General features: G+C 34.1%; 1 protein-coding gene across 1 annotated transcript in view; it reads left to right on the top strand.

Annotated features, from left to right (window-relative positions):
• The window catches only part of Skap2 (src kinase associated phosphoprotein 2), a 171,378-nt gene that overhangs the window by 5,242 nt on the left and 140,386 nt on the right, over nucleotides 1–25,750 (top strand). The window contains exons 2-4 of the mRNA XM_005377444.2: nucleotides 3,999–4,104; nucleotides 4,727–4,752; nucleotides 12,806–12,913. Of these exons, the coding sequence (XP_005377501.1) occupies nucleotides 3,999–4,104; nucleotides 4,727–4,752; nucleotides 12,806–12,913 (240 nt within the window). The remainder of the gene's footprint in view (nucleotides 1–3,998; nucleotides 4,105–4,726; nucleotides 4,753–12,805; nucleotides 12,914–25,750) is intronic.

The following is a 25,750-nucleotide window of genomic DNA, read 5'->3' as shown; positions in this document are numbered from 1 at the left end:
TCTTCCTCTGTATAATTCAGGCCATCACAGAGGCTGTGTGTATATGTGTGCCTGGGCCAGGATGTATTGGGTGGTTTGGGGACTAGGGAGAAGACAAGGGGTGTTGTGCCTTGTTTACAACTTAAGCCTCCAGGTCCTCTCCCAATCTGGTAGTGGGGGATGGTGAAGAGAAGTCTTTAAGGACGAGAACCCGTGCTAGGTATACAACTCATAGAACCTGGTGGTGGCAAGAATTTTTAAACTGCTCTGACCTTGTGTGGTTCCACATTTTCATTGCATAATGTATGTGGAAGTTGGTAGAAGCAGAGTGTGTGTATTAGGTACTTGTGTGTGTGTGTGTGTGTGTGTGTGTGTGTGTGTGCATGTGTGTGTGTGTGTTAGACACTTGTCCCAATCACTCTGGACTCTAGATGAAGATGGGGTGGCAGTTTATCAGACTGCCTAATGTGTCTAGGATGTCTGTAGGTAAAAGAGAGAGTGGTTGGGGAGAAAAGAAAAAAACCAAACAAAAACCTTGGAGTACCATTCCGTGAGTCATGTGTTAAGTGTTTGCCTCTTAAAGGTGGAGAGATAGCTATTGAGAGGCTTCTAACTTAAACTGCGTAAGCATTGCTGAGCCAGAACATCTCATCTTTTAATTTTTTTCTGGACCTTTTGCACTTATCTACAGAGAAGTTATAAATCTGATCATTTCAGCAGCCTTCACCCGCAGTTCCTTACAGCTGTGCTTGGAGATAAGGCTTACTCCTGATAACACCAAGGAGCAAAAATCACCACCACGTTTAATTTTGCCACAGTATAACTTTTTTCCTAATGATGACTTGGTGGGCAACAGAGATGGAGATGGGGTAATCCTGGAGTTAAATGTAGGCAGCACAGACCTGCAGTCCTGTGGCTGCGGGGGAGTGGGGAAAATTGGACTTGGTGCCTTAGAGGCACCCCCTTTCCGGTGCCTTCTCCTGGGTTCCTGGTTTCTTTCCCAAAGCAGGCGTCCTTGTCCTCTAGAGTGAGTGGAACCCCTCCCTTGGAGAAAGAGGAATTCGTGCTCACCAGGCCAAGGGGCAAACGAAGCAAGGCAGGCTGACCCTTTCTTGTAATCAAATTACGATGTTTTCCCGAATTACAGGCAGTCAGGAGTCAGTGAATCTACATATTAACCGAGGGACACGACCCCTAAAGAAAGGTAAAAGAGGGCCAGCGCGCTTGCTAGTTTACCGCGCTAGCTAGTTTGCCGTTTGCAGGGCTATTTAGAGCACAATAAAAAGCTTCAAATCTCTTTTCCAACCAGCCAGAGGAGCGCTTGATTCACCCAAGACTTTTATTGCTCGCTTTTGAAATATTACCCTGGCTTTGAGCTACAAAGCCACAGATCCAGCCCCATTTGTCTGGCGCTGCCCCAAACTCAGCTCTCCCAGCTCCCAGCTCCTCAGAGAGGAACCCTGGGGTTTAACACGTAGAGGGTCTAGTTTTTCCGGTGGCCAAAGAAGGAATATCTCCCAGGATAGCCCAAGTCACTTCTTTCCAGCCTTTGCGCTGCAGGGAGCACAGTCTGCTTTGCACAGGCACGGTGGGGAAGGTGGCCGGCGCCGTGGCGCATCCTGTGCCGGGGCGAGAGGCTGTTTCATTCCATTGGAAAATTAGCGTGCGAAGTGTAGATTTAAAAAAAAAACAATCTAGGTTTCAAAAGCTTAAAAACAGCTAAGTCGGTGGACAACTAGTGATTAAGATTATTGCAGGAACTGCTTGCAGTTAAAATTCTTTTTTGTTAAAAAGATATAAACAGCAAAGCAGTGCCTATTCTGCAGATGTCTTTTGTGAAATAATTGCCCAAAAAGTCAATGTTTCATAAATTCTTTTAGTTTCCTTAAACCCTCTTCTGAGAAAAGTTTGGGAATAAATTTAAATTACTACTCTAAAAGTATAGATCTTTTTCCTTACCCAGTCCCAGGGTCCTCTCCCCTTGAAATATACTGATCCTTCCCGCAGTCCCAAACTCAGCAAATATTTTTTCATAAACAGAAGCTCTGGTCAGTATTTTATAAACATATCTAAGAGGTTTTAGGAAAATGCATCATAGAGTATTGTACCCTTTTTAAATTTTCTGAATTTTTATAGAACTGAAATGACTTTTGAAAGAAAGAACTCTTGGGTTGTAATTTGTTCTGTTATTGCTTCCAGAGCTAGAAAATAGATCCTGTTTGTTTAAACTTGGATTGTATAATGAAAATGTAAAACAGGCAATTAAATACTCGTGGAAGAGGGAATTAATGACAAACATTGAGTGAAAATAACATTAAGCAGACTATTCACCAGTCATTGTGCCACTGATCCTCCCAAGTATTGAGTCCCCTTGGAAGAAGCAATCAGCAATAGGACTGCTACTCTTTCTCTTATTCTTTCATTTATTTTTTAAAGGGAGAGTTACTGTATAAATTTTCAGAGAAGCGAATGATCTTTTCCATTTCAGCTGTGTGAATGTCCAGAGGTTGCTTGCTTGCTCCTCTGGGTGCAGTCTTCATAACTTTCATTATTTTGAACTCACGTGAGAAATCTGGATCTAATTTGCACTAGTTCTGGATTATGTCTCTCTGTCCCCTCTCCAAAATAGGAGCAACGCAAGGAAAGAGAAGCCGGGATACTTTGCTTTCATCTCAATTTGATACTTGCTTTTAACATATTAGTTGTTAATGGACTTCAAACCAGAAGCTCTTTTTAAAAATTACTACAAATTAATTTTAATTCTTTCATTTGTCATAGTGACTTAGGGAAAAATTACCTTTACACATTTATAATGAAAACATATCTGTTTGATTACCTTTCCTCACTGGATCAAAATATTTTTGTAATCAAGAATTTAAACATGATTGCAAACATCTATCTCATATATTAGGTTTTAAATAGTTAATTTAAATATAGTTGAGAGATTATTACATTTCTTTGCATTACATAAATGTAATATGTTATGATACTATCTTTTTGTCAGTGTGAATTAGGAGATAGTAGTTTAAAAAAAAAGAAAGTAAAATATACATGAATCTCCTCAATATGAAACATGGATGATTTATAGCCATGTCTACTTTAAAACATTAAGGTATCCACTATATTAGATAGTTCAAAATGAGTTTTGACATTCTGAAAATAAAATTAAGTTGTATTCTATTTCATGAACACCAAGAATGGAACTATTATAGAAATCAAACCAGCAAGGACTTCTTATAATTTTATATGAGAGAGAACCAGAAAACAGAATAATTTGGTTTACTAAAATTTTAAAACATAGGCCATGGGGAAATGAAATATGAGGTTATAGAAATCTTATTTCTTGCATACTATATTTTTAAACAGTGGAAGAATCTATTTTTCTACTTCCTTCATGTGAGCAGTATTCCAGGTGATAATAACAGGGCAGGAACCAAGAGCTCACACAACTACCCAGAGTGGGTGGGGCAGTTAGCAAGGAGGGTGTGATTTAGGAATCTTGGCTAGAAGAAGACTTATTTTTTTTAAAGGATTAAACATTATGTATACTTAAATATATTACACTGGGAAAAACAGATCCTTGCAAGAGATATTAGTGTATATTGATATAATATTGTGAATGACTTGTTCATGTAGGATGTTCGAAAATACTATAAAATGATAGTGACACATGCATAAAAGCTTGGTGCTGGCTTTTATATGAGATTTTGTTTTATGAGATACCATAGTTTATTAAAACTTGTGAGCTTCTTCGTTATTTAATGATGCCAGACATCCAAATAGTATCTGCTGTGCTAAGCATAAATGCAACATACAAATTTTATTAGCTAAGTGGTGAACAGATTTGACCAGTTTAGTATTTGAAACATACTTTAACTGTTATGCTTTGGATTGATAAATAACTATAACCAATTGTACAGATATTAGCACTTATGTGAAGAAATAATCATTGTCCTATTTGTCTTCACAAAAAATGATTCTTCTAATGTGTATCCTGTTTCTTATATTTAATGGTTTAGATGTTGAAACATTCGTAGCAGATGTACTGAGAGGGGAAAATTTATCCAAGAAAGCGAAGGAAAAGAGAGAATCCCTTATTAAGAAGATAAAAGATGTAAAGGCCACGTAAGTCGCTTGCTTTTTATTACTTATTTCTTACTTAGAAACAACTTTGTAATTAACATCATAATAAGGAATTATCTGGAGTTGTTTTTTATATTCTAATTTATTGCTGTTATATATATTTAAAGGACAGAAATATATTTTTAAAATACAAACATGCTTATCATAATACTCTTTTATAAAGGTTCTCAATTATATATTTTAGTAAATACTCTAGTAAATACTCTAAATACTCTATTTACTGTTTATTTTTATTTTTACTGTTTATTTTTATTATCTGAGGGACTATTTGGCTTAAATAAGATGTAGCTAGATTGAGCATTTTTATGTAAATATGGAAAAGGCCTCAAACATTAAAAGAGAATCCTTTTATTATAGTAAATAAATAAAATATACATTATATATATTAGAAATATACCCTCAGTTGACTACTCTGCATAGATCTTTACAAATAATTTCATTACAAATTCTTAAGCCTTTTGGAGTTGTTATTCAGGACAGGAAGTAATTTTTTCTTTATATGTATATTTGTAATACAGATTTTGGATTTTAATTATTGCTGCTGATTAGACCTTTTTTTGATTTTTTAACCTCATTTTAAAATATAATGTTCTTTATTTTGCAGATATCTTCAGGAATTCCAAGACAAAGGTAAATTTCAAACATGAATTTTTTTCCTTCCATGTAGATTTTTGGTAGGATAATTAACACATCTTGAAATTTGATAGTTGGAACCAAAATTTAAATTTCTATCCTATATACTTGTATGTAGTTAGACCTTCAAGATGAGAGTGCTAGCTCCCCCTGCTGAGAAAAAATTAAAAAGCATATCCAGATTTTAACTCTTGCAGTTTTCTGATACAGAAATGTTATGAATTTAGCATTCTTAGGTTTTGTATTTCTTAGAGTACTTCGTGGCACAAATTCGTTAGGACAGGTACCCCTGAGCTACACTTGGAATAATTCGATTAAGCAGTGGGGAGATAGCAGCCCAGCACTGTTTAACACTGCAGAGGTTATTTTACAGAGTGGGAGGAGCAGAAGGGCTTGTGGCTGAGTGCTCATAGCTCACATTTTTGAAGGAGGCCTTAAAAACTATATAAATTATGTTTGAAGAAATGAATAAAATATTTCTCAAACGTTAGTTTTTATCTGTCTTGCTCTCTTTTGTTTTGAATAAATGTGTGCCTTAGAGAGTTCTAGAGATGAGAGTTCACTTTTATTTTATGAAGTAAATGAGAGTGCTAGTAAGCTGTCTTCCTTTAAATTTGAGATACAGCTTCTTAGCATGCTGAAACCAGGTTAAGAAAGGTATTTGAAGTTCCTGCTACTTCATGTCTTGGGTTCCTAAGGGAAACTGCGTATGGCCCATATTTCCATGATGCTAATTCCTAGGTCATGACCTACAGCTTGTGGATGCTGGTATGAAGATCACACTATGAGGTCAGTTAACTTACAAGGAGCTAGGTTCTGAGTTTTGGGGAAGAAACAGTGTGGCTTGTGCTAACTAGGATTAGCAGATCTCACTGGGTAATTCGTATTTGTGCTCACTGATAAGTGAGAGGGTAATGGCAGTTCCAATAAACCAAGTACTTAACCAGAGAAACCTAAAACCAGTTAAAAGGAAGGTACAGTTTCTTTCACATGAAATTACAAAGATAGTGGGATTGAAGGGAATGAGAAAAGATTTATTTCTATCTGAAGATTTTTAACACTTAGTTGCATTTTGCTTAGTTGCATATAGAAATGAATTTATGCATTTTAATTATGATAGCTTTTATACAGTGTACTATTTACGGGGCAGTATTATATCTGTCTCTTCTTAAAAGGCATATTTTATTCCAGTGATTATTTATTGAACTCTCATTGTAGCTTAATTATTTGTACATTAAACAATTTTAAGCTAAGAAAGCATAATAACATAAAGGCATTATATAATCGCATATGGTTTAGTAATAGTGTGGGAACTTTCCCTTTGGAATTCTGTTTCAGAACTTGTTCAGGTGTGTGGATATTAAAATTACATTACTGAGATGCATTCTTGTGTCTCCAAAGAGAATGAAAGTTTATATAGTATTTGGTAGCAATTGAAAAATGATCTTAAAATAAGAGTTCAAATAACACAGAATTCAGAGATTCCCTATAATCATTTTCCTCTGAATAAGTCATTTGCAGTTCAATACTGCTGTATTGAGTTAACTAATCACCAAGAGTGCCTGCTGAAAAGTAAGCCTGTGGATAAATTAGATGTATACCTTGGAGAAATACAAGAAGCTAAGTAATATTATGCCATTGTACCCTCAAAGTATATTCAGCTTTGTTCTGAAAAGACTACTTTCTAGTTTGTTAGGAATGGTAAAGGGTTCAGACTAATGATTGCAAAGTAAGTATCTTTTAATATTAGGAATATATTTATGAGATCTCTACATTGAGTAAATTCAATCCTACCTATGTTTTGATGGTGGTGCCCCCACCATCCCTACATTTTCCCTTAGGGGCTTTGGATTGTCTGCATCCTGGGAGAGCTGCGAAGAATTCCTTTTGGCTGTTATCTCTCTGTCTCCCTCTCTTGTCTCTCTCGGTCTCTTTGTCTCTGTCTTTGTCTCTGTCTCTGTCTGTCTTTCTCTCTCTCTCTCTCTCTCTCTCTCTCACACACACACACACACACACACACACAGAGTCTTTTTTTTTTCTGGTCATTATAGGATCACAATGAAGTAAACAGAAACTGTTTTCCTCATTTTTGTCTTTATACCCATATTTGTTTTACATACTTTATTTTATTAAAATAACAGCTGAATACCATTTTAATATCATTATTGGATGGCCAGGGATACAGCTCAGTGGCACAGTGCCTGCCTGGCAAGCACGAGGTCCTAAGTTCAATTCCCAGTACCAAAAAAGAAAAAAAAAAAAAAATCATTAATAGGGGAGGGACTGGGTGGAGAATTCTTAAATAAAATAATTTAATTCAGATTAATTTCTAATATGTCAATATATATTACTGTTTGAGCAAAAAAGTGTTATTGACTGAACGTTAGTTAGTGTTTTCTAATATTTTAGGATATCATAAAGAAAGTTTTACTCACATTGTATCTTGACTTTATTTTAGTCCTATTTTACTCCAGTGATGATTTCAGTGTGATATAGTAGGTATTCAATAAACACCAATTTAATGCATATTTGCTAGTCCAACTTCATTTGTCAGGAATAGTTAAATTAATTCTTATCCATAAATTTAGTTTTCAGATAATCTTTAGGTAATTACAATTTTTTTTTTTTTTTTTTTTTTTTTTTTTTTCTCCGGTACCGGGAACCGAACTCATGACCTTGCGCTTGCCAGGCAGGTGCTTTGCCGCTGAGCTAAATCCCCAGCTCCGGTAATTACAAATTATTAAAAGAAGGACATACATAAATGAGATAAATATTTTGAAACTGTTTTTCAAATTTGTAAAATATTAGTCTATGATTTTAAAAATGTGAATATATTGTTTTAAATGTTCCAGATAAAAAGTTATTTTACTCTTTAAAATCTCCCTTCCTATTAATTGTAAAAATTATTTAATAGATTTTGACCTTAAGATGCCATTGATATTGTAAAATATGCCTAGATTATGTAGGAAGCAATTTTTCTTTTGCCTTCTCATTTGTAATAATTTTTAAGTTTATTAATGGACTAAATCACTTTTTAAAAATAGCAGGACTGTTAAGTAGGAAGGGATCCATTTTTGTTTGTCCTGATAGAACCCTTAAGAATAGCAGGAAAGACAGAAACTTACTTAGATGATGTTTAATTTCCTTTCCTTTACTATTCCTAACATGATATATTTTCTGTGGAAAGTTAGCTGCACAGTGACATCTGAGCAAATAATTCACAGTTTTTTCCTTCCACTGCCCTTGTGTAGATGTGGTAAGCATGTTTGGAATTACAGGGCTTGTAGTGAAGAAGTCTGTATAAAAAATGGTATGCTTATTTTAAAGCTCAGGCTCACAGTGGCACAAAAAGTTGTCCTTATTATTTGCATACTGTAAATTAACCTTCCTATTGTAGAGGAATTAAGAAGAGAATCCTCTTAGTTTTTGGTGAGTTGTGTCCTTTGAAGTCTTAAGAATTAAATTTTCTTCAAGAAATTACAAATTAAATGGTTAATTCCATATATATATTTAGCTGCATATTATTTCTTGAAAATTTAGGATGGACAAATAAACTGACTAGAGAATTAGAAATTAACTTCTTTCTATCTTTACTCCCAGGTTTATCTTCATGCCCTGTCCAAGGGAATGGCTGCATCTAACTTATATTTTATTTATTTATATATTATTTTCTTTTAAATTAACATTTAATAATTATAAATTTATGAGGCGTAGTAATATTTCAATGTAAAATGAGCACTAAATTTTAAGTGTATTATTTAGTTTCATGTTGTCTGTGTTTAAAGTAGAACTGCACATGGAGAAATAAGCAGTAAACTAGGTAAACCGCCTTTGGTAGTGGTGGAATTTGTGAGGTCAGTTGCTGATGGGCTGCATCTTTGTGCATCTAGGAAAATGTTAATTGATGATGAGCCATATAAAAAAGAATGGCTAATAGTGATTTGAACCCAACTATTATAAATTTTAAAGTAGTTACCCGAGAAATATGCTGCTGCTGTATGATTAAACTTGGATTTTGCTGTGATATTTCAGTTGCCTCTGAAATTATAGGAAGGGAAGCCTTAGCTCATTGTCTTTCAGATGGTTAACTTTGTATCGTTAATTAAACTTTTGAAAGTTATGGGATAAATCAAATGCTTTTCTAGGGAAACAAGAAACAGTATTAATGAGCAACAACCCCATAATTACCCTTGTGAGTACATAACAGGGACACATTCATGTCTTTTCTTTGTGCAATAACTTTTACAAAGAAGTATTTTTAAACTGATCATTAATTTTATGACCACAGAAATGAGATGCAAAATTTATGCTGTTGTCATTGGCACAGGCTCAAGGCACCACTGACATTATGTGTGATAGTAATAGAATGGCTGGCAACTAATGATTCTGTAGACATTTCATTTGAGCATGCTTTTCTTTTAGATGTCTGATTAGTCTGTAATGCTTTCAATTATGTCTGTAAATTGTATTGGATACATTTACCTGATGCCCCATTGTTGATTTGGAGTTCAGTTTTTTTTTATTACATAAACACAAGTTGAGCATTTTCTTTTTAATTTATAGAAGCCTTTGCAGGTATAGCTAAAAATACTTGGCCCCTGGGGAGGAAAAATGCTTTCTACTACTCAACAGCGACCCCTGTGTTCAATTAAAGCTCTTTCTAAAGCAGGAGCTTTTATTCTTTATTGGACTAAAAACCAAATTAGGAAGGGGGAAAATGAATTTGTCATCACCGGAACAACAGTAAGATAAAGGCCATGCTGAAAAGTGGTGTGTTCTTTCAACTTAATGCAGTGGTTAAAAAGGGAATACCACTGTACAGATACCATATAGATTCTTTACTTTTTGAGTGAAGTCAAAGGACATTCCTTCGGTGGATTGGGGGAAAAAAAAAATCAAGCCAGTAGCAGTGCTTTATTTATTTTTATTAGATAAATATAAGTATCGTACTACTTTAAAAAATTCCTTCAGTTAACTGCAGTTCTTAGAATGGATATATTGAAGACAATCTCACCTTATTTTATTTTTGTAGCACTAGGGATTGAATCCAGGGCTTTCATGCTGAACTATATCCCCAGCCTTTTTCTTAATTTTTAATTTTGACACAGGGTCCCGCTAAGTTGCCTAGTTGCCTAGGTTAGGCTTGAACTTGTGATCCTCTTGCCTCAGCTTCATAGAGTGCTGGGATTACAGGTGTGTACCACTATGCTCAACTGTCATTTTCACTTTAATAAATAATCTGAAAAAAACTCTTTTTAGAAAAGTATTGGGGATTTCACCCGGAGTTTCATGATGCTTGGCAGGCACCGTACCACTGAGCTAAGTGCTAAGCTCTGAAAAGTATTTAAAAAGAAAACAAAGACCCATGTGTTGTTCAACATGTCAGCCACCAATTTGTGTAAAATGAATATTGTTATAGTATTACTGAGTTTATAACTTTGATAATCCTTTTGCTATATGTGTCATATGTAGATAGCTGTTCTCTCTGTGTGTGTATAGTGTATATATACACATAAAAATGTATATTGATGTCATCTAGGGAAAATAAGTTCCCTAAGGTTTTCAAAACTTGTATGTTTTATCTATTTCCATATAGACTTTAAGAGATTTAACCTGAGCATCAGAATTTTTTCAAAATAATTTCCATATATTCTTTGGTTTTACTATTTTTATAGTCACGACAGCATAAGTGGTAAATTCTGAAATATCCTATTGTCTTTTTTAAAATCAGGAGATTTATTTTTTGGTGTGTGATATCAGATATCCTTAGAAAATTCATACCATAAAAATTCTTACTTTGTTAGGAATATAAAGATTTTAGCAACTAAGACTAACAGAGAATTTTGTGATCTCTACAACTATATGTCTCACATTCTATCATGACATATTAAAAATATTTTTAGGGGTTCTTTTCTTTGTTTTTTTTTCCAGTACCAGGAATCGAACTCACGACCTCACGCTTGCCAGGCGGGTGCTGTGCCACTGAGCTAAATCCCTAGCCCCTTTAGTGGTTCTTTGTGGGGTTTCTTTTGCCTTTGAAATTAGAGTTTTTTCTTTATAAAAGAAATAGTATAAGCAGTCATTTAATGTTCTGAAAAATATTTTGGCCATCTCAAAAGAAAAAAAAGACAGGTTAAGACTTGAAGAACGAGTAATATTTATGTGTATGCTTTGGGATTTTAATTGGGGAAGAAACATTGCCATATTTAATATACCTAGTAATAGAATCACTAAGAATGACAAAATAACTGTCTCTGCATTCTGCTCTTGTCTTCATGAGAGATGTTACTCTCTACATTTTCAGACAAGGATGATTGTGCATGTAATAGCAAAATTATAAGGAAAAGAATATTTAACTTTTAAATTATTTTGACAATGTTGTTTTGAGAGGCTATTTCCTCTACCAGAAATGTACTGAAAAATAGGGTGACATCCAAGAAATGGGTGTGAGAGGACATCCAAGAAATGGGTATGAGAGGATTAGACATCATTATGAAGATTCTAGTGGCTTTAATCTGGAAATACCCCAGTACCATGACCCAAAGGTGATGTAGGTACTCCATTCAGGGTTCCTGTGAAAATTTTGACCATTCCCTTTATGTAATCCCTGAGGCAGCTGGTTTTTTTCTATGATTGTTAAAAGTTAGATATTTTATATAGTACATTTTTTGTTTATTGTTGAATCCCTGTGAAAATTACGGGGCTGACAAATAGTTGATTTAGTGTTTTTAAAAAATTATTTGAAATGAATATATGGAAAAAACTGAAACCACAAGGTTTTTTCATGGGGATTAAATGACCTAAAACAAACAGATTTTTAAAAATCTCAAACCAACCAACCTAGGATTTAGAAATCAAGCAGGAAACTGGCCAGAACATTAAAAAATGGTAGCACACTACTGAATGAAAATTGAAAGTGTTTGCACACCTTTTTGTTTGAATTTTTAAAAAGATGATGAGTTTTCAAGTAATTTTTTCCATAAAGGATTTCTGCTCTAAGAAACGTACTGAGTATTTTTAATCTACTCTAATGCTATCCTGTGTTTTTAAATGAAAATAAAAGGTGTTCATATGGCTTCAGAGTATCCATTTCTCATCATAATTTTTAAAATTATTGAATAGGTAAATAGGATTACTTGAATTATTTTGTGTTGTGTTTGCTTTTTCTTTTGATTGTTGTTCCTTTGATTTTTGGGGGTTATTTTGGATTTTATTTTATCTTCCTTCTGCTTTTTGAATTCCTTAAAGAGACTACCACAGTGTTGTGACTATATCCTTTTGGGTCACAAATAAGCAGTTGTCTATTGACCTTCAGAAACTACTACATTTACAAGTTGTGATGAAAGTGTGGAGTGCATTTAAATTTTAAAACTTATTACAGTAAAAGACACATTGCCATTAATCCTCATCAAAATTCTTCCCTTTGCTTCAAACTCATTTACTCCATCCTTCTTGCCACTTTCTGAAGCAGTTCTGGAAGTCCTTCTTGTGAATGTCTTAAGTTGTGCTGTTGCGGCTGCCTTGATGTCCTGAAACAATTTAAAACTGTTACCTTTCATGGTCATTTTGACTTTAGGGAAGAGCCAGAAGTTGCATGGTACCAGATCCAATGAATAAGGTGGATGAGGACATACTGTGATGTTTTTGCAACCCTGCCTTTTGGTTGGATGGCATTTGGTAGCAGCATTCACTGTATTTTTTATCACATCTCATAAAAGATATGAAGGAGAGCTTCCAGAGTTGCTTCAGAAAGTGATAGAAATGATGGGACAAGTGCATTCAAAGTGAGGGGGAGTAATTTTAGGAGTACTAATAGCATTATATCTTTTACTGTAATAAATTTAATAAAGTTAATATTCATATTTTTGATCACCCCTTGTATATTACAATGGAGATAAGCTAAAATAAGATGTGCTTTTACATAGTTCAGAAAGTTTTCTTTGTTTCTTATGACAGCAACTGAATTTAATGGTAAAACTTACCTTTTTGGACAGAGTAACAGAATTTTAAATGGCTAAATCATGAAAGATATTTCTTTGATTCTTTACAGGTGATGCAGAAAAGGGGGACGAATATGATGACCCTTTTGCTGGGCCTCCAGATGCAATTTCCTTAGCCTCAGAACGATGTGATAAAGATGATGATGCCCCTGCTGATGGTATGTGACATTTTCCCGTAGTGTATGCCTCCTGACCCTTTCACACAAGGCAGTGAGGGCTATGTGTACAGGTGAAGGTCTCATCCGGAAGCAGAAGGCATTGGCTTGGGTTAACTTACCTTTCCCAGAACCTTTTAAGGAACAGAAGAGCTCTCTCTAGTGGTCCTAGCAGAGGTTTCCCTAAGTATGTAGTTGATACCTTTTCTAGGAAATTTTCTTTACCAGAATTTTTAGGAGAGTGCTTGCAAAATTGTATGAATATTATTACTAACAGTTTGTTGGTTAATTTAATATGATCAAGTTCTTGCTTAATTTTATTGTGCTTAACAGCTTGTTGTATTATTAATTTTATAAATAATGAAAAAGGTTTTTGATCTATTTTTTGTAAAAATTTCATACAAAACGAGTTCATAAAATATTAAATTAATTATTCCTGCATTGCCTTTTCACAGAGACAAGTTTTTTTTATCAAGTGCTCCTTTTAGTACACATTTTCATTTTTCTAACTGTCATTTAAAATGTCCTATGTTATGCAGTAATATTATAGCATTTTGTATTAATTGAATTAGTAATGAAGTTGATTGTTTATCTCTTAATAATTTCTAAAAACCACTGAATGTTGTTGAAGTTATGAAACTTCTTTTAGTATACCATGTGCTTTCTCTCTTACAGCCAGTTGAGTACATCTACATTGTATAAACCTTATAAGGGTGATATATAGTTATAAATTAAGAATGTGTATCGATAAATTAGCCATGCATATTAATTTGTGGCATTCAAAGTTTCACACAGAGGTAGAAATGAGTAATGCTTTCTGCCACTGTATGATGATCAAACTGTGCAGTTCCATCTCTAAATACAATTGCTGAATGAAAATATGCTCCTTGCAACAGAGCACTCCACATTTTATGTTATCCAGATTATTCCCTTTGGAAACATAAATTGCTTTTATGAGGTATAAAATTATGTCTATTGCAGAACAGGGATAAGTCAAGTACATGCATAAGTGATAAACATTCTAACCACTGATTCAGAACAAAACAATCTTTTTTTTATATCCAGAACTTTGTACAATGTGTAGCAATAATAATCATATCCATTTTATGTTGACTTTTACATTTAATTTCTACTTTTAAAGGAAGGAATTTTTTCCATTTTTATTCCCTTTCTTTTACAAAGATGCACATTTCTCTTCACTCACACGTATTATACAGAACAGAGCATTACCTTTCCTAGCCTCATCTTCAAAAGCATTTCTGTTAGAAAATGTTTTATAATTGATGAAATAGTATTTCCAGGCCCAACAATGAATTATCATTTAAGTTGTAACGTTTTTCAGACACATTATTTTTTGCTTCTCTGTAATTGTTGGTGTTGTCAATAAGTATGTATGCATATATATTTACACACATGTATAGAGAGATTATACTCAAGTGAATAGACACATAATTTACTCAGTAGAATACTAGAGAATACTCAGAGTGTTTCAAAATAAATATTTTGATATACAGGGAAGTATTATGTGCATTTTTAAAACAGTGCAATGTAAAAAGAAATATAATAGTTAAATATCTATGAAAGCCAAAAATCTTCTACTGATAACTAATCATATATTTTCATAACCAAGTATATAGGAAACACAAAAATATGAAAAAAAATTGTTCTTAGATTAGCTTATCAATACTTGAATCTTATTTAATGATGTATAACTAGATTTTATTTAAACATTTGTGCATTTTTATTAATATTTAAGCAATACTTAAGTAGATTGAAAATTTTATTTTTAGTATTATTCATTTTTGAGATATAAATAGTATGATTTTAATAGTTTTACATTTTCTTCTGAGAACATTATATGTCAATTTTCAATCCATTTGGATTTTTAAATTTCTAACTGTAAAATATATCTCTTCGTATCATTCTTTTGTCCCTACAACTTAAATTTTGTCAGTGTTCTCTTTCCTTTCCTGAATAAGTTTCCTTTATTATGTGACCTCAGTTTAATAATGTATTAATTATAAAAAAGATAATGCACTTACAGTAAGTATAACCAATTTAGCACAGGTCACCCAAAGGTCTTTTGTCAAATCATATTGTTGTTTTGTCCTTTTGACTTTTACCTTATGGTAGGCACTAACAAAGTATGTGAACTTTGATGGATGATAAACTCTAAACATGATATGTATTTTTCATAATGATAATGTAATTTTCAAGGTACTGAAAAGGTCAAACCTGCACGTCTCTATGTGCATTCTAAGTCTGTCTTTCCCTTTAATATTTCTTTTTCTCTGTTCCTCTGGTTCAAAAGTTCACTCAGTTCCCAAATGGCCACCTAATTTTCCAGTTATTCCCTCAAGCCATATGTGTTTTGGTTTCTTTATGGTTTATTAGGTACTGTAGGAAAGTAGCATAAGTTATATCTTCTAATGAAATTCAAGCACACTTCAGTGATGCTTCGACTTGATTGCTGGTAGCAATTAAATCACAGCCAAAGAGAATAATGCATAATCGCACAAGGTCCAGACACCCTATAGAAATTGAACGGGGAAAACAGAAAACAAAAACAAAATCTCCAAACCCTGCCAGACATGCTGTTTCCAACCTGCCTTTTTTTTTTTATTGGCCAACTGCCTGATTGATAGCAAAATCATAACTTGCTGCATGCTAACAGGCAGAGTTCACTTGTAGGTTATTGTGAGCTGATAAAGGGTTAGATGGAGTTTTGATTTTCACATTGGACCTTGGTACACCAGATTAATGGAATTTGAATGAGAGACTCGAGTAGCCACAGCTTTGTCAGAGAAACAGATGGAGATTCTATAGTCATGTCTACTCATTAATACTAGTTGCCTGAAAGGTGTGCTGCTTCTCTATACAAAAGAGTTGATATAATTGATTTTTGAGTGGCACCTCGAAAAAAAGTACCTTATTGATGACTGGAATGGTAACATACATGGTGACAGATTTTTGTGTAGCTTGCCACATAAAAATATTGTACTTTGTAATTTTTTTATCTCTTTGGAAACATTTTCTGTATTTATTTTTTTTTAAAAAAATACATCTTAAGACTAATTACAAAAAAGGAGAAAATGCCGTACTCAATTATGTTTTAGGAAAAAGTAAGAGTCTATATTTTATTTCTAAATGATCACATGACAGCTATCAGCTGCCGTTGATATGGTAATATTGTAAAGAAATCATACTTATTAGAAGTTTCATTTTATTAGCTTTATGTTTAATTTTTCTAGAAAATTGAAAAATCAGTAGTTTCCAGACTGTCACAGGTCACTGATAGAATTTTTATGCTTATTGTGTAGCTGGAGATATACTGGAGTGTTAGTACACTTGTGCATGTCAATAGTCAGATAAAATTAGAGATGAGACTTGAGACATTAAAGAAGAATCTCCCTTATTGTATGCATACTATAATGTTTAGGCAGGTGTAGCTTTTAGACATTGTGTAATGACTTTAGTTTTTATTTTTGCCCATTCTAAAATCATTTTTCATTTATTCTCGTCATTTACGAAACAGGCTTCTAACTGTATAGCACTGTGGAAAGTCCCTAAGGTAAGGTGAAAGGATTCAGTGAGCTAGAAGACATATATTGGCTCTGCTCGTCAATGATAGGTCGAAGGATCCCAGTGGACATTTGTTACAAATCTGATTCAGTCCTAGACCATAATCACTTTGTGGATAAGAATCTGGAACCTCTAGGGTATGAATGTAGGAAGGTAAAATGAAACTGAAGTTATAGAAGAGTCATTTATTGTCCTGGTATCTTCCTAACTAAAAATTCTGAAATAAAATCGGTCATTGAAAGCTGTGGACATTGGCAAGGACATAAGTTGTTATGAAATAATACTTGTTTAGGAATGAAACTATGTTGTTAAAACTTGGGGATTAAGAAAAAAGCTAAACTATTTTGATCATAATTTATGCTGTTAAATGAATTTTTCTCTGTTTTTGTGTTCCTTTAAGAAACTCCAGTGTTTAAAAATTTGCAGATTTTATAAAATCACTTATTCCAAAAGTGTAAATCACTTATTCCAGAAGATTGCTTAAAAAAGGATTATTTTCAAATATTTATATATTTATAAATAATGAGATTCATCATGAAACTAAACAGGCTTAGGAATAAACCCATTCACGTGCACACACTTAAATTTAATGTACTAAACTTTTGAGAATGATTTCTTGGTGTAACATTAGGTGTAGCACTAACCAGTTCTTGTAAAAGCCAAGTGGTAAGTGTTTTCACTTCTCTCTGGGTGTCAGGAGGTAAGAAAACAACGTTTACAACTAGAAAAAAATTCTCTCAGTAAAATTCTTTCATTTACTGTTTAAGGTAAATGTTTTTGTATCATAGTATTGTGGTTTTCAATACTTAAAATTATACTTTCAGTCCTCTGAGCGTTTAGATTAGTTTCCAACTTAAATATATTTTTGTATATAGCATGTATTAATATTATATTTGTGGTTTTTAACTGTTTTGATTATTTTGTCCAATTGCTAGCTTGGGTATATTTTAGCAGCATTAGAACAATGATTATTTTAGTAATTTCTGTTATGTGTATAGCACAGTTTGAAATATTTTGACAGAATGGAGGGGATTACAGTGTAGGCAAATGGTAAAAAGTATGGATATATAATTGGCAATATAGAGCAAACATCATAAAATATTTTTGTAGTATAAAAATATAAATGAGTACATAAAAACACATATCCATTAAGGATAATCTTTTTAATGGTGGCACATACCTGTAATCTCAGCCTGTGGGAAGCTGAGACAGGAGGATCATGAATTTGAGGTTAGCTTGGGCTACATAGTGAGACCCTGTCTCATAAACTGCCCCCTCCAAAAGGAACAATCTTTCTAATTTTTTTGTTACAAAAATTTTTTGTTACATTCAATTTTTGTTATAATTGAATGGATAATTATACTAGAATAAGACAAAATATACAAATAAGACTATAGAAAAATAGGCTATATAAGAAAGAATCCAAAAGTAACATTTTAAAACATTCTTTATAATTAAAATTTTTTTATTAGTACATACTTGCAGTATGTGGTGATTACATTCATCATGGAGAGTTGGTACATGTGTATAACACATTTAATTTTTTTTACTTCTCCTCCCTTCCCACACCCTCCTTCAATCTCTTGATTGCAAAGGTAGCATTATGAAAATAATGCATCTTTAATTTAGTAAATAAGCATTTTATGCAGGAACTGAAGAAGGAAGAAAGATATCTGGATAGCTCATTGAGGGATCCAAAGATGAAAAAGATAAAGCTCTTAAAAAATCATGTAATTGAGATGGGAAGAGATGATAATTACCTAAAATAAGGTAACTAGCAATCTAGTAATATAGAGTAAGGCAGATTCTAAATACAGTAAATACTGTGTATTACATTATTCTGTTGACTTGATCCATACCAAGGCAAGTAATTGGTTTTATTGATTTTACTCTCTGATTTGTTTGCTGGATTGGTCATGTGTTTTAGTATCGTGATGAATAAACTAAAGCATAAACTTTATGTCTAAAATCTGTGCAATTATGGTAAGTTATAGGGTGGGCATTTTATTTATGTGAATTTTGTCAGGGTCTTGAAGTTGAATGGAGAGAATGGGGAAGGATCCTGAAAAGAACTATTGGAATAAAAGTCCAGAAACCAAGTTTGCACATTCATTCCTAGTAATTTCAGGGCCAAGGAGAAGCCACTTAGCCTTTCTGGATTTTTATTTTCTGGAAGTGTTTGGATCTAGGATTGTTTAGAAGTCCCCTAAAACACTAAATGCTTGCATCCACATTTCAGAATTAGTAAATTTAAGGTAGCAGTGAGGTGATTTGCCTGCAGAATAAAAGGTTTTATGTGTAATAACCAGTGGTGAGGTTGAGCAGAAAGGAGTAGGAGGGGTTTTGGAGGCAGGTGCACACCTTACAGTGGGAGGTGAGTGCCAGCTTAAGTTAGATTTGGAAGTCACTAGGAGATCCTTGAAGCAACCTGCAGATGTGATGAGTGCAAACTTGAGAGATATTGTCCTGGCAGTTAAATGTAGGTTGAATTAAGGAGCCAGCAAGTTGAATGCTTTCTTATATTATTTTTAAAAAAATGACAGCATCTCTGTGAGGGAGATATTATTACTGTGGGACAGTTGACAAAACCTAGGGACAGTAAGGTTATGTGAGTTTCCTGTAGTCATATAGTTACTGAGTAACAGAACTGGAATTTGAGTTCCTGTCTGACTGTTGATCATGTACTGCTCTCAAAGCCATTGCATTTTTGTTCTTCCTCAGCTAGGATTTTGCTGCTTTTGCTTCTGGAGATGTTGTCGAGAACTGGGTCTAGAGTCCTGTTACCAGTGAAGACCTCGTTGAGTAGTGAGGTAGCTTGTGTGGAATTTCTTGTGTATCCACTGTTTTGAAAGACTTTATTTTTTGAAAGTAAGGTCTGACCAGGCCCCTAAAGAAGGCGCTGAGCTTTCCTAAAGGTTGCTTGCCACCAGGGCCTTTTAATGAGGACCAAAGTGGCAGACCGGAGCCCCACCCCAATAAATAGGATATTACTGAGGGAATTTTTTTTCAGTTTTATAGGCACTTAATAGTTTATCAGTTGGTACAGTAAGATTTTTTTAATATGCAGAAAACACGTGTTTTTAATTTTATAGGCATTTAATAGTTTATTTTTTAATTTTTTTATTTAAAAAAGAAAAGAAAAGAACAACAACCAAGACAAAAACAAAACAATACGAAAACAATAAAAGTGATACAGAATTTCAAAACAAGGTGATAGGAACAACCATAAGTGATATAGGTGATATAACAACCATAACAATGTGATATGTGATAGGTGATACAACAATGTGATAGGTGATACAACAATGTGATAGGTGATATAACAATGTGATAGGTGATATAACAATGTGATAGGTGATATAACAACCATAACAATGGTTGTTATATTACATATTGTTGGATTAGAGGTCCCATTGAACCCAGGTATTCCCCTTCTGGGATTTTTCCAGAAAAATTGAAAACATCATACCACAGCAATATATGTGCACCCCTGTTTATAGCAGCAGAATTTGTAATAGCTAAGTCTTGGAAACAAATGCCCATCCGCTGAGGAATGGATAAAAAAGATGTGGTATTTTTATATAATGGAGTATTATTCAGCTATAAAAAAGATAACCTTAAGGCTCTTGTAGGAAAATGGATGCAACTAGAGACTATACTCATAAGTGAGATAAATCAGACCTACACTTGTAAACATCAGATTGTCTCCCTAGTGTAAGAACCTGAAAAAGTAAATAAAACCCAAAAGGTGCAATAGATATTGTGAAAGGGAAAGAAGTTGGTCAAAGGGAAGTAACAACTGGGATGAGGGAAAGGAGAAAAGAAAGAAGGAAAAAGATACTTATGGACATACAAGGATAGCTGGGATAATTGTACTGCTGATGTCTATTGGTTTATTGAAAGGAACAGTCAATGCTTAAATTTTTCTTTTTCTGACCAATTTTGCATGCTTATATCTGGTAATGTGAACAACTAATTTGAAGACAACAGTATGCAATATAACAACCACTGCTGAATCCCTACTGCCTTGATTAGTGAAACGGCATTGTTTCTAATGTTTCTTTAAATTATTTTTTATTCTCTTTAATTGTTTGATCAATCTTGCACTCAAGAGTATTTGGGCTTTAGCCCAGAGGCACAAAAATCTTGTCTGCCAGTTACTTCTGAGGATGGACGCATTGATTCTTGAAGCTTTGATTATGATTTTGTAATGAGTGACCCTCCTCATCATCCTGCAACCCTGCTTGTAGCATCTCTAATGCTCTTTCACAAAAATTAGCACTCATTCTCTTGATTTTTCTCCTGGCTTTGATGTCCTTCACAGTGTCCTCACTATTCCAGTCTCATTGTTTTCTGGTTGCTAGGAGTTACTCAGAATTTTTCCTTTTGAGACAGGGTCTCTCTGTGTAGTTTATGCTGGCCTTGAAGTCACTGTGAAGCCCAGGCTGGCCTCAAACTTGAGGCAATCCATCTATTTCATGAGGTCACAGGCGTATTCTACTACACCTGGTGCAGACTTTTTGATCTACTGAAAACAACTTCCTCCCTCCCCTCAATCCTCACCCTTCCTTCCTGTTTGTCTTTTGCTTGATTGGGGTCTTGGCCCAGGTCCTGTACATCCTAGGCAAATGCTATACCATTGCGCTATAGTCCAGCTTTTTTTTTACTATCATTAGACAGGGTCTTACCAAGAGGCATCATTGAGGCATTTTCTCAACTGATATATTAAAATAATTTCTTGAGTAAGAATTACTCCTTGCCCTGCAGGCAAAGGTAGTCCAAATAAATACATTAATACAGCCTTAGATTCACTTAAAGTGAATGCTAACTTTCTAGAGGAACTTAGGTTCTATAAACAATAACAAAGAACTACGCCTTCCCTACGCCTTCCCCTAAAAGAACTGCAGTCTTACTGTGGGTAAGGTGGATGTATATGTAATGGTTGGTTTTTGTTGTCGTTATTGTTAACTTTGCTCGAGTACAGAAATGTGTGGTGGCATTGACAAATACTCCAAGAGGTTAGAGAAAGAAGCTATTGCAAGCTGGTATCAGTAGATATTTTACGGAAGAAGCTGGAGTTTGAACCAGAACTTAATAAGGACGGATAGAATTTTAATTAGTAGAGTGTAGAAGGAGAATGCCTTTCAGATAAGCTGAGGGAATGGAGGACAAGAAGAAATGGAATTGGAAAGAGCAGTTTGAGAAAATACGGAAAGACTAACATGAGTGAGGGTTGGAGAAGACTGGGGGATGAGGACTGAGCAGAGTGGTGGGTAAAAAGCTTTAGCTGTGTGATTTAGCCACTGAGTTCCTTAGTTTAAGACACTGCCATTCAGAATTGGTTTCTGCTTCTCTAAAAGTAATTTTTTTTAGGCAAGGTATAATCCAAGTATTAAGGACTTTAAATGGTCTTAAAAGGAAGTAATTCTGTAAGCAGAATGAGTATTCATTTTAGGCTTAAATTTTTTTATTAGTACATGTTTATGTACATAATGATTACATTTATTGTGGGGAGTTGTTACATGTACATAACACATCTTAATTTTTTCGTCCCTTACCCTTCCCACCCCTTCCTCATCCTTCTAAATCTTGTCTTCTTCTCTTTTAAATGCTGTATTTCTATTTCTTCCTTCAATTTTTCCACCTCCTTTCCCTTCCCTTCTCCCTCCCTTAATCTCGTTTCCCTTCCCGTCTGAAAAAGATCTCTTTACTTCCTATTATCTATGTTTTATTTTGCTCTTATTTCTATTTTGGGTTTTTCATTTAACAGAAGCCATGTAGTATTTAAGTTTGCATGTCTATTTATTTTACTTAATATTATGGACTCAAGGTGCATCCATTTACCTATGAATGCCTCAAGTTTATTGTTCTTTATGACAGACTAGCACTGTACTGTGTATAAATATATTTTCTTCATTCATCTGTTGATGGGCATATCGGTCATCTTTAAAGATTTATCTATTATAAATTGTGCTGCTATAAACATGGCTATGCATATATCACTGTAATATGATGACTTACAACTTTCTTTTTTTTGACCAAGACAATACGATGAGGCGTGGCATTTTAGACAGATGTATCTACTTGTAGGATTGAAGAGAATGTAGCCCGTGAGATGGAAGGCTATTCTGTTAAGCCATGTTCATAGTGACCAGAGATTAGACCAGGATAGGGACAATGTAACTAGAAAGGAAAGGATGTAGCTGAGAAAGAATATATAGGACTTCAAGTAGATATGTATAGAATTTGGAAGAAAGAGAAAGGGGCCAAAGATGAGTATAAAATTTTGAAGTTTAATGACCAGAAACATTGAGTGAAATGTGAAAATTAGGAGAAGAATAAACTTGGGGGAAAATAAAACTGACAGTGAGTTTGGGTTTGGATAGCTGAGTTGAGCCTACAGTGGACGTCCAGAATGCCTAGGAACTAGATAGAAATACAGGAACAGAACTTAACCTTAGCTTGTACTTCTCTTTTTAGTTTCATCCCTTTGTGAGAAGATACGGAATAGGGCCTGCGTGGGTCACTCCAAAAATGAAACATGGCGATTAAGAACAGATTCTTGAATTATTTGGTTGTGTTCAAATACTGGCTTTTTGGTTACTTATCTTTGTGACCTCTGGCAGGTTGCCTGACTTTTCTGGGTTTTCTCATTTATCAAATGAAGATAATAATAGTACCCATATCCCATGGCCATTACTAGGATTAAGTAGGATAAAGCACATAAAGAGCTTAGGCTATTTCCTGGCCCATAATAAGCATATGTTAAATGCAAGTTATTATTGTTACCCAACCTTTCAGAGATTGACTTAGATTTTCCTCTCTGTATTAACACAGCTTTATGCCTGAGGTATTGTCCATCTTCTTTATATAGTTCATATGCTTTACTGGCTTAGGTGGATTTTGTAGGATTTGCTGGTAGTAGTTTTAGGGATTCAAAATACCTGATCATTTTAAAAATTGGTTATTCTCTGTTGAAAACTCAAGTGATTAATGTTTCTTTAGCAAATACACTGTGCCTTTCCCAGAACCATTCTGCCTGTCTCTTAGCTTCTTTCTGTGGAGTAAATAATGAACTTATGAGAATGAGTAAGTTTTCCTAGAAAAACTTAACAGGCATCATGAGCCTTCAGAAGGAGGCACCCTAGTGTGCACAGGAGCTTGATGGCCAGTGACTGGAACACCTTCTGAAAACATTTGAATGAGTTTGAGCTATGTTAGAAGATTCTATTATAGGGTTATACAAGAAAACAATATCTCAAATAATTAGGAAATAAGAACAGCAGTCAGTACCTCATTATTTTCATTCAAGAGCCAAAAGAGATAATGTTAAAGAGAACAGCAGATCCAAACAGAAAGAGAAGTACAATCAACTGAAATGCAGGGCTGGAAAGTCAGTGGTAGCAAATAAATGTCTTATGAATTAATACTTTCAGAGAGGATTAAAGGAAAATTTGCTTTTATTTTTTTCTTACAAAGATTAAACCTATAATGCACTCTTTAATATCTGCTTGCTGAAGTATTTTTCCTCAAACTTTCCATTGATATTAGAGCTTTGCATCAATACTTGAAGAAAAAGGTTTAAAAATAGGTTTAAAAATAATGTAGATATTAATGAAGAAAATGTCTTTGGAAGGTTCATTAATCAGGTCAGATAACTTACTTTCTTGAGGAACTCTTTTTCTATATATGGGTAGTACCTTGCATTACGGAATTGGGGGTAAGACCAAACCAACTGTAAATGAAACCCTAGAATTATTGCTCTTGAGAACATATAAACTTAGTTAAAAGAGATGACTTTGATTTTACAGAGTTATCAGAAGTTTGGGCTAAAGTCTAGGATTCTTAAAGTTTTTTTCTTATAGCTTTATTCAGATATATTTAATCATAGAATTTACCCATTTAAAATATAAAATTTAGTGATTTTTCATATAGTTACAGAATTATACATCACCTGTATTAATGTAGAACATTTTCATCACCACAAGAAAGAAAGCTTATGCCGTAAGCAGTCACTGTTTGTTTTCTCTCAGTCCTGTCTCCTCCTCCATCTCCCTCATGGACCTAGTCATCTAGGTCAAATGCATTTCCCAAGGCATTTGTCTAGTCTGGATATTTCATATGAACAGAATCACATGCTTTTATGTTCGGCTTCATTTACTTAACATAATGTTTTCAAGGTTCATATGTACTGTCGTATGCATCAGTTCTTTATTCCTTTTACAGCCCAGTAATATTTCATTGTGTATATCATGTGCCATCCTTTTTTTATTCATCAGTTGGTGGACATTTGAGTTGTTTCCTCTTTTTAGCTATTGTGAATAATGCTGCTGTGAACATTAGTGTACACATTTTTGTGCAAATAGATGTGTTCATTTCCCTTGAGGGTATACCTATGGAATAGAAATGCAAAGTCATATCATAGACGTAGATTTATCTTTTTGAAGAATTGCCAAATATTTTCCAAATGACTGCACTACTTTATGTTCCCACCAGCAACATATAAGCCTTAATTTCTCCACATACTCTCTCAGACTTGTTACTGTCTCTTTTGAACATGGTTTTAGGCATCCTAGTGAATGTGGAATTGAATCTTGTTATCCTTTTGATTGGTATTTTTCTAATGACTGCTGACTACTAATCCCCTGCCCTTTTTTTTTTTTTTACAGTACTGGAGATTGAACCCAGGGCTTCATACTGAGCTATAGCCCCAAACTCCAAACTGTTTTAAAAATATGTCATTTTCAAGCAGGGTTTCACTAAGTCACTAAGTTACCCAGACTGGGCTTGAATTTATGATCCTCCTGCCTCAACTTTTCAGAGTGCTAGGATTTAATAATCTTCTCAAATGCTTATTGGCCATTTGTGCGTTTTGGAGAGTGCCTATTCAGATCCCTTTCCCCTTTTTCATTTGGGTTGTCTTTTTATTGTTAAATCCTGAGTTATTTGTGTTTTCTAGCTACCAATTGCTTATCAGATACATGGTCTATAAATATTTTCTCCTATCTGTGGATTGTCATTTCACTTTCTTGATGGTATCCTGAAGAAAAAAGTTTTAAATTTGATGCAGTTTAATTTATCTATGTTTTCTTTTGTCTTTCGTGCATTTGGTGTCATGTCTGGTAAGTCTTAGCCTAACTAACAATTCTTTTTTTTTTTTTTTTCGTACTGGGAATTGAACTCAGGACCTTGTGCTTGGGGCTGGGGATTTAGCTCAGTGGCACACCACCTGCCTGGCAAGCGCAAGGTCATGAGTTT

This window comes from Chinchilla lanigera, unplaced genomic scaffold (genome assembly GCF_000276665.1).
Source record: "Chinchilla lanigera isolate Chin_1 unplaced genomic scaffold, ChiLan1.0 scaffold00009, whole genome shotgun sequence".
NCBI classification, from domain to species: domain Eukaryota; kingdom Metazoa; phylum Chordata; class Mammalia; order Rodentia; family Chinchillidae; genus Chinchilla; species Chinchilla lanigera.
The sequence above is the reverse complement of the archived record's forward strand: the minus strand, read 5'-3'. Positions and strand labels throughout refer to the sequence as shown.